Source organism: Delphinus delphis, chromosome 8, assembly GCF_949987515.2.
Source record: "Delphinus delphis chromosome 8, mDelDel1.2, whole genome shotgun sequence".
NCBI lineage: Eukaryota > Metazoa > Chordata > Mammalia > Artiodactyla > Delphinidae > Delphinus > Delphinus delphis.
Genome location: NC_082690.1, coordinates 106,206,352 through 106,216,375, shown reverse-complemented (window position 1 = coordinate 106,216,375; position 10,024 = coordinate 106,206,352). Strand labels below are relative to the sequence as shown.

At 54.0% G+C, this 10,024-nt stretch overlaps 1 protein-coding gene across 1 annotated transcript; it reads right to left on the bottom strand.

Annotated features, from left to right (window-relative positions):
- Window positions 1-711: 711 nt before the first annotated feature.
- Window positions 712-867, bottom strand: SMIM38 (small integral membrane protein 38). Its single transcript, XM_060017561.1, has one exon. It carries the CDS (start codon window positions 865-867, stop codon window positions 712-714), a length of 156 nt encoding a protein of 51 aa, XP_059873544.1.
- Between the last annotated feature and the right edge of the window lie 9,157 nt (window positions 868-10,024).

The following is a 10,024-nucleotide window of genomic DNA, read 5'->3' as shown; positions in this document are numbered from 1 at the left end:
TTAAATTGTCCTCCACATGTCCTGTAGTTTGCATCTTGTGGGGGGGATGGCTCACCCCACCCCTTACCTGACCCTCCTGATAACCTTCAGTGGGGGCTGGGGGCAGGGACTATTGCGTCCATCTAAGAGATGGGGAAAGAGAGTTTGCCCACGGTCAGCCAGAGCTGGACTTGAACTCAGAGTCTCATGTCTGTCTTGAGACCCTCCGAGTGGTCTTCTCTGGGGAAACCAGGGCACTGTCTGCGCTTACTTATCCCTGCAGGAGACTGAGTCAGAGGGTGGCTTTTGGTGGCAGGGCTGGCTTTGATGTGGTCACATCTGTCCTTGCAACCCCTCCACCAGCCCCTCTGGCTCACACCCGCCTCTTCCTGCAAACACATTATAAAGCATTGGAAGCAGAGAAAGTATTAAAGCAAGACCCACTCCCAGGATCACTCACTTCAACACAGGACACCAGACCTGGTGGAGAGATGGGCAGGGGCCCCCCCTCCATCCCCCAAACGGGGGGCGTGACCAGGACAGCCCTGGTCAGTCCAGGTGGGGCCGGTCCATCTCTGCCCCGTGGGCGGGATGCAGGGAGTGTTTCGCCTGCTCTGCTGCCCCTCCCTGTGCCCCCCCTCAGCCCCAGGACAGGCCGTCTCTGGGACAGCGCCCTCCTGGAGGGACAGCCCTTGGGCGCCGGGAGCTTGAGGCCCCTGGCCGGCAGAGGCCCTAGTCCTCCTTGGGTTTGCGGGGCTGTCGCCGGGCCAGCCTATAATCGATGTAGGTCCCAAGGCAGGCCCAGAGAATGAAACGCGCCAGCAGGATGATGGCCAACACGAACATGAGCGGGTCGGAGCCCGCGCTCCCCCCGGACCAGGAGGCCATGCCGAGGGCAGGCGCGCCCCAGAGCGCAGTCCCGCACTGCGTGGTCAGCGTGTGGACCGGCCGAGCACCGGCTTCCAGGTCCAGGTCTGCCAAGTACCAGCCGTGCGGCCAGGAGCCTGGGCCGCGAGCTCAGTCCAGCCGGGGGTCTCCCACTCTGACCGAGCCCGTTCGCTCTGAGCCCCAAGCCAGGGGCCTCCCTGGCGGGAGAGGACAGATCGGGGACGGCGAGAAGCCTCCTTGGAGAAGAGGCCCCGCGCCATTCATCCCGAGCGGGCGGCTCTCGGGGCCGACAAGGGCCGCATTGTCAGGGCCCAGGCGGGAGGCCCCCCCTGCCCAGCGCTGACGTAATCTCCAAACGTCTCCGGCGGCAGCTGCTGGGCGAAGCTGGCCACCTTCTCCGGGTGCTTTCAGCCGCCCACGCCCGCTCTTCCGGCCCGCCAGACAATCGGGCCCTTTCTCTGCCCAATTAGCTATCACTTCTGGAGGCCGGCGCTGTCCAGCGGCTGCGGGCCCTGCAGCAGCAGCAGGCCCGTCGGGAGGGGCCGGGGAGCCCGGCAGGAGGGCAGGCGGGAGCTGGGCGGATGAAAGGGAAGGAGAGGGGAGAGAAGGTGAGATCAGTCGCTCGGAGCCCAGAGGCGACCCCAGGCGCAGCTCAATTAGCACACGGGCCGCCAGCGTCTCAAAGACCCACACTACCCGCGGGGGTGGGCAGCGCAGGGCTGGGGGCGGGGGCAGAGCCGGCTGCCCAGGAGGGGAACCTGCTTAATCACCCAGGAAGGGCAGCACCGACCCCCAGATCACCGCCCCCACCAGCCCACCAAGAGACCTTGGAGGACACCCACAGCCCAGGCTGGACGGGTCAGTCCTGCGGGCCTCCCCCCACACCCCTCATGGCCTCAAGCCGGGGCCCACCGTGGACCCTCGGAGTGACCGGCTCACCTTTGGGGCCACAAATCTCATCAGAAAGGGAGGCAAGTGACAATTCTGCTTTGAAGGGCCATGATGCAGACTAAGGGACAGTGTCCACACGGGACCAGTAAGGTGCCTGGGCGTGGAATCACTGGCTGCCTTCCTGTCCCCCGAGAGGAGGCCCTCAGAAATGTCCCCACCACACTGCTGAAATAGCAGCATCTGCCTGCCACACACACACACACACACACACACACACACCAGAACACGTGTACACACACACACACACGCCTGCACATATAACATGCACGTGTTCGTGCCCGTGCGCACACAAGCGGGTACACACACCAGGGCACACACACTCCTGCAGGCGCTGCCCACCCCCAAGTTCATCTCTGGCCTTTCCCAGCCAAGTTTCCCTTGGGTGAAGAGACAGCCCCTCCTCCAACCCCAGTTCCCCGGTACTGCAATGCAAAGGGGTGCAAACTGGAGGTCAGGTCCCTGGATGCTGCAGGAGGCCAGCCGAGTTCTCACCGGGAAATGGTCCACCCCCAGGTACCCGAGCCAGGGAGAAAGCTGAGCAGCCTCCAGGGATGCGGGCCACCTGAAGCCAGTTCCTGAATTTCTCCTTCATCTACAAAATGAGAATGTGCTCCCACCCAGCCTTTCCAGAAGGTTCTAGCTAAGGAGTGAATGCAAAGCCTTTGACAGGGAGCCCAGCGTAAGATGGACAGTGGGAAGACGGCGTTCGCTCGCGGCCTCCTAACAACGATCTGGTAAACGTGTGTGGACGCTCCCCGTGAGCCAGACCCAAGGTGAGCCCCCGACCTGCACCGTCCCCCCAGCCCTCACCCCTGGAGCTCAGGTATCACCCCGACCAGCAAAGGCTGTCTCCAAAGTGCCCAGTGCCATACTGTGCCCTCTGGGGGGGCAAACAGCCCTTTCCACCTCCATCCACAGAGAGAGCCGCCAGCCGGCGGCCTGGCCAGGCGTCCGGCACGTCTGCGGAATAGACTCTCAGGTAACGTTCAGCTCTGGGCTTATTGGCCCTGACAGAGGATTAAAGACCACTTCAAACACACGTGGGAATTCAGATCGTAGGAGCCCGACACGGAGTCAGTAATCAAACAGATCCAGGACGTGGCAACTGGAAAAGGCTTCCAGAATGTTGCAGGAAGTCCCCAGGAGCGTTCACAAGTGCCCGCCCACCCAGCCACTGAGAACCCACCTGCGTGGGGAGTGAAGGTCCCAGGGGAGAGCGGCCGAGAGTGGGGAGGGAGAAGAAGCCTTTCCTCGAGTTTCTCTTACCTGGAAGGTCAGCGTCTCCCAGTGGGCACCCTGGGGTGGCCGCAGGCAGGGACGCACGCCAGGCAGGGCCCGTCTTCCTGCTCTCAGCCTCCCACCCCGCAGCCCCTGACCCAGCAGCGGGGACAAGGTGGCCTTGGATAAACGTCTCTGTTTGCGAGCACACAATCGACACACAAAATCAACATTGCCCCGGTCATGTGGCGCGCACGCACAGAGACTCTCCAAGGTCACGGACGCCTCCCCCTTCCTGCTCAGACGTCCCCAGGCCCCTGGAACTGGGGAGGCCAAGGTCAGCGCGCCCTTCGGGAGAGGAAGCGCATAGCCCCCCTCCCCCTGGACAGTGTACAGCTGACCCAGGGCCGCCTTCTCTTGGGAAAGGTCTACCTGACGCAGGTGCAGAGGACGCTAGAGGGGCAAGGTGGCCGTCGCCCACAAGGGGAAAGTAGTAAGCTGATGATAAATGTGCAACGCCCACAGCCTCCCGTGGGGTGGGCGCTGGGGTCCCCACTCACAGGGAAGCAGCCAAGTCACCCCACGATTGACAGGGACGGTGAGCTACACCCCGCCCCTGGAACCCTTTCCCCTGTCTCCGTGCACTCTGTCTCTGCCTCCCATGTCCTTTGGCTCCCGACTCTTCTCCAGGGACATTCTTGGTTATAGGAGCTGCCCCAGCACCCAGGGGTTTACATCCCCCCAGGCCACCCTTCCCCAGGGACTGACCATGGGGGGATGAAAGCCCAACTCCCGTGCTGGGCGTCAGGACAAACTCCAAGGTCACACAGCCCCCAGAATTCCCCCTCGAGATCACAGTGAGCTTGGGACGGTACCCAAAGTCACGGCTCTCCTTGGCTTCTTCCCTCCCTCCTCCCACCATCCCCATGCCTCCCACCTCCTCCCCCCCATTTCCCCAGGGCGCATCTCCTCTTAAATCACCTGCCCAGGAATGCCGTGGCAAGATGAGCGTCCCATCCCTGGGAGCTGGAGTTTGCCACAACTCCCGAGCCCAGCAGGTAGAGGCTTGTACCTGGGTCGCCGAGGACGGACTGGGGGATTTTCAGGACTGCCAATGGCCAGGGAATCTTCCTGCACCCAATGTCCAAGCAGTGAAGCAGGAACTGGCAAATCCTCCCTCATCGCTCCCTTAACAATACCTGGCAGATGACCCCGGCCCCCAGGTGAGGTCTGTGCAGGAGGGCTGGGAGTGGAGGGGCACAGCTGTGTCCCCACCCAGGACCTGCTGTCCCTGGAAGTCACGGCCCTGGAATGAGCCCCAAGTGCGCCACTCAAGCTGCTTGCCCTAAACAAGCTGTATCGTCATCAAGGTGTCCCGGCAGGTGCCCTGGGCCTCAGCTTCCTCCTCCGTATAAGGGGACCATAGCCCCTCTCCCATGTTCTGCAAGCAAGGCCGGGGATCAGAGTACTTTGCAGGTGGTGAAAGCACTGCTCAGATGTCCCAAAGACCCAGTGGACTTCCCCGACTCAAAGGCAGGGCCCCATGAGAGAAGCTGAGTCCTCACACCCAGGCACCACCCGCGTCTCACCCTGGTGCTGGGTTGGTTAGCTTTGTTTGTTCCTTTCATCACAGGCCTAACGTGCTCTGAGCTCTTGTATGCGTTTCTAGAATGTGAGCTCCCACCACATCCCCCAGGGCTGAGCACAGTTCCTGCCCCTAGAAGGCCCTCAGTACGAGCGTCTTCACAGGCTGGTGTCAAAAAGTGAAGTTAAAGGAAGCCCAGGTTTTATTAGACTGGATTCTGCCGAAATTGGCCGAGAATGAGATTCTCCAAAGCGTTGGAGTGTTGTTGAAAATCATTATTCATTTTTTCTTTTGGCCAAAGCAAGACACACTTGTTATTACCAAAAACATAAAAATAAAAAAGCAAACATCGCATACACGTGTGAGTTAGAGAGTGAATGTCAACTCCTATTTCCGCCAAGATGGAGCGAAAGATGCCGGAGGTCCCTAGGCTGGATGGAGACCCTGGAGTTCACACCCTAAGGAGGTTTGCGGTCGATTTACTTCTTCCCCTGAGAATATTGCTTCTCAAAACCCAGCCGGCGTGGGCAGCTGAAATCAACAGAATATGCATTGCAAACCGGCTCTCCGCTGAAATGCTCCCTACTTGCAGACGGGGAGAAAATTAATTTTCTTTCTTCCTGCGCCACAAAAGCAGCTTAGAATGCCAAACAGTGGGACAAGTGGGGAAAAGTGGAAAGCTTCCTCATTGAGGGAGACCCCTGCGCGGGCCGGGTTTTCTCCCTAACAAGGGACGGCCCCCGCCGTTTGAAACATCCCCCTACAAACATAAAGCCAGGCCCAGGAGAACGCACTTGAGAAAAATCACGCCACTGCCCTTCCAGCATTTGAAAGCTGGTATGTAACTTTGCTTGGGGTGATCAAACAGCTAGTCAAGGACGCTGTCAGGAACAGAATGAAATTCCAAATAAATTAGCCATGTCCGAGAAGCCAATACAACACCGGATTAAGGCTCACAAAGAAAACACAATTTATTCAGCCTACCTTGTCAGAATTCTTAATAACCTTCCTTCGTTTTTCTCACCTCGGGCCCAGAGTCCCCGGCCAGGAAGGGACAAAGTGAACCCCCCTCTTGGATCCTGGGGCCGCAGAGACATGCCTGCATGATAGATGCTTACGTCTGGGTGAGCCCTGAGTGTTCATAAAATTGTACTTTCACAAAACATTTCAGCAGGGACCATCCATGTCGCCCAGAGAAGGCAAGCTGTCACCAAGCCCCAGACGCACATACGGCTTGCTCACTTCTGAATGAGCGTTCATACATTAGAATAAGGGACGAGGGGGCCAAAGAGAGGAGTATTAACCGTCGGCGCTTAACTCTTTGGGGTTTGGGGAGAAGCAGCATCCTGCCGGCCGGCTCTGACAAGGGGGCGGGGAGGGGGGTCTCTACCCAATCATTTCATCTTTTAAAGCAACAAGTAGGTGAAAGGGAACTCAGCCCTCTGCAAATACTGACCATCCCCTGCTACAACCTGTTAATACAAAACAGCCCTAAAAACCATAACTTTTTTTCTTTTTTCTTTTTTTTTTTGAAGTGTAGTTGATTTACAGTGTTGTGCCAATCTCTGCTGTACAGAAAAGTGACTCAGTTATACACACAGAGACGTTCTTTTTTTGGCAGATGCAAACTATTACATTTAGAATGGATAAACAACAAGGTCCTAACGTATAGCACAGGGAACTCTATTCAATATCCTGTGATAAACCATAATGGAAAAGAATATATACCATACCTTTTTTGGTAAAAAAAAGAACAATACCTTTTTTATCAATGAACCCAGACAGCTTTCACACACCGACAAGTGTTCTTTGAAAGAGTTAACAGGCAGAGGTTGGTGCAGCCCAGATGAGGCACGTTTGAAGGCACTGGAGGATGTATCTGGGTTGCCTGAGGACCTCACTGAGAGCCGGGGGCCTTTTCTTTTTCACAGAGAGGGCAGTGGAGAGACAGGGTTGGGGGGGGTGGATTTGCTTTGCAGCACTAAGGCATTTGCAAGAGATAAACCCAGCAGGAATTTTGAGAGGGGCTGGAAGGAAGGGATCCGGCCATTAGTCTCAGACGGAATGTCAAGATGCTTGAGAAATACACAAAATGAAGATTTTTCCCAGAAATAGAAAAAAAGGAGAGCAGGGTGGAGGGGTGGAAATGACCTAATGGTATTAATTTTTTTTTAAGATAAAAGAAATGTATTGAGTAGAAGAGGGAAAAAAATCTCAGCAGTTTCCCAAGCGTGACCTGGCCTAGATTCTCTCTCTTGATTTCTAAATTAAAAAAAAAAAAAAAAAGGGAAATGATGGGGGACAAGGATCAGGGAGGTCCGCTGCACAAAATGATTTTTTGATGTGAGAGTGTGTCTCTCGCAACAGGCATTGTGCTGGGGGCGGCAGGCGTAGGGACTTGGGGACAATCATGGGCTCTTGAAGTTGGATTGAGCCACAAGATAGTGCCCCATTGGCACCCAGTGTGTGGCCCCAGGGAAGATCACCTGTCCCCTCAGAAACACTACATTCTCACAGCCATCAGAGAGGCTCGTGTCCACACACCTCCCACATCTCCATTGTCACCGGTGGGTGACAGTGTCAGTTATCAGGGACAGGAGGCTGCTCAGGCATGTCCCCTGGCCATGAGCTAGCTCAGGTGTGTTCTCTGGCCTTGGGCTAGTTCAGGTGTATCATCAGGCCATGGGCTAGCTCAGGTGCATTCCCTGGCTGTGGGCTGGTCCCGTGTGTCCCCTGGCCATGGGCTGGCCCAGGTGTATCATCAGGCCATGGGCTACTCAGGTGTGTTCCCTGGCCATGGGCTGCCCCAGCATGTCCCCTGGCTGTGGGCTGACTCAGGAGTGTCCCCTGGTCATGGGCTGGCTCAGGTGTGTCCCCAGGCTGTGGGCTGGCTCATGGAAGATGGACTGGAACTCTGTCAGGAAGCACAGCTGCTGGGTCTCACCTCCACTTAAGGCCACACATCCTCCAAGGTGAGGTGTGTCCAGCTTCTTGCACATCCTCTCTCCCTGCTCACTGACCTCCTCTGCTCTGCTTGGTCTGCCCCCTGATAACTGAGGAAGAGAGTCGGAGGTGAAATGCAGGCCATAGAATGAGAAGACAGAATAAAGGCTGTATCTGAATGAAAAATAGCTGAGAAAGTTCAGAGCTGATGAAAGACGTCAATCCACAGATCCAGGTGTCCTAAAGTATCCAAGGTAGGACAAGTGAATTCAAGTGTACCTGGATTTTGTTTTAATCAGGTATGTTAAGATAGATGATCTTATTTGCAAAGCAGAAATAGAGACACAGATGTAGAGAACAAACGTATGGATGCCAAGGGGGAAATGGGAGTGGGATGAATTGGGAGATGGGGATTGACATATATACACAACTGATAATATGTATAAAATAGAAAACTAATGAGAACCTACTGTATAGCACAGGGAACTCTACTCAGTGCTCTGTAGTGACCTTAATAGGAAGGAAATCAAAAAAAGAAGGGATATATGTCTATGTATAGCTGATTCACTTTGCCGTACAGCAAAAACTAACACAACGTTGTAAAGCAACTATACTCCAACAAAAATTAATTTTAAAAAAAGATGGCAAACACAGAGACTACAGCCTCATGGAAGAAGTTATGATTTATACTTCCCAAAAAGGGGGAGAGGAGGGCATATCACACCAGGCAGGGCCACATGAGGAGGCAGGAGGAGGGAGGGGAAAGCATGGGTGAGAGCCTTCGTTACTATAGTGATGGGAAGTTCTGGCGGGAGGGTGTCCCTATTGGGTAGGAAGCAGAACACAGAGGTTGGGCTTTGTGGAGGGTTTGTAATGTGACTTTCACTCACCCATGATAACACAGGGATGGTATGGATGTAAGCAACTTTGGCCATGAGTTTGGCTCATGATTTCAAGAATCCAAATCATCAATTACAGAACATCAGGAATGGTTATTCCAGAAGAGAACGTCTTAGAAGCTGCTGGAGAGGCAAGGTGGGGTTGAAGAGACATGAGACCCACAGCTGACTTCCCAACAACAGTGAGGAAGCAGAATGTGGTGGAATCACGTCTCCAAGGTATTGGAGTAAAATGACTACCTAAAGTTATGTATTCAACGAAAAATGTTTAACTAAAGACATATGCTAGAGGTTTCTTTGGGGACTATATCTGTGAATGCATGTGCTTGGTTAAAGGGAACATGTATCTTTAACTTCATGATAAAAATGCCTATTTGTTTTCCAAAGTGGTGGCACCAGGTTCCACTCCCAGCAGCTGCTTTTTAATGTTTGCCCATCTGATGGATGAGAAAAGGTGTCTTATTGTATTTTTTTGTCCTACTGTAGTTTTAATTTGCACCTGTGTTTTTATTTCTCATACTGTGTTTCCTCTCCTATGAAGTTACACTTGAGTCTTTTGCCTACTGGGCTGTTTCTCTTTCTTATTGATTTTTCAGGCGTTCTTCATTGTATTAACCATGTCCTTTGGTTTCTGTATTCTGATGCTTTGACATTTGGGTCTTCCTGACCCTAGAGGGACTGCCACTCCCAGGGTTACTAATTCCTAGGGAAGACAAATAACTCACCCGTGAACACGCTTCTGAAATACAGACCAACCATGCAGAGCCTAAAACCTGACCACCTTCTTGACTGGTCTGTCACTCTCAGGGCCACTATCCCCTGCCCGAATCATCCCAGGGCATGTACCAGGCAACTGGGGACAGCCCCTGTGCCCCAGAGTCCCCTGAAATCATTCCACCTAGCCAGTCCTCAGCCCGCTTCCCCTGTCTCACCTGTTCCTTCCCACGGAACCCACAATAAAGATTCTTACCCCTGTTCTCCCCTCCTGACCAGCACTGGTGCTTCCTCATGTGGCACCCATGGGATGGTGGCCTTCTCTTGGGATCTGTGAGCAGCAAACTCTCTTTCCAATGGCAGTCGTCTCCTGGTCTGTTGGCCTTGCCACACCTAAGTCGTAATAAAACCTACATTAAAACATTCCTTTTCTTCATACTAATTCTTTGTCAGCTCCATGCATTGCAATATCTCCTCTAAGTTTTCAGTTTGTCCTTACGTGATTTTTATGGTGTTTTGATGAGTATAAGTTCTAAATGTAATGAGGTCAAATTGATCAATTGTACTAAAGGCCCTAACTGGGACAGTGAGGCAAGAAAAATAAGTTAAACACATAAAGGTTGGAAAAGAAGACATAAGGCTGTCAGTACTCCCCAGTTACAGAGGCAGAGGGAGGACCATGTGACACGTCACAAATGGCTCTTAAAGCTTCTCTCAGGAAGTGGCACGTGATGGGAGAGATGCCCCACTCCCCACACATCACTAGCCAAAGCAAGTCACGTGTTCGTGGTCAACACAAACATGACAGGGTAGTCACTCCCACAGATAGGTAGGTTGTGCCCTACAA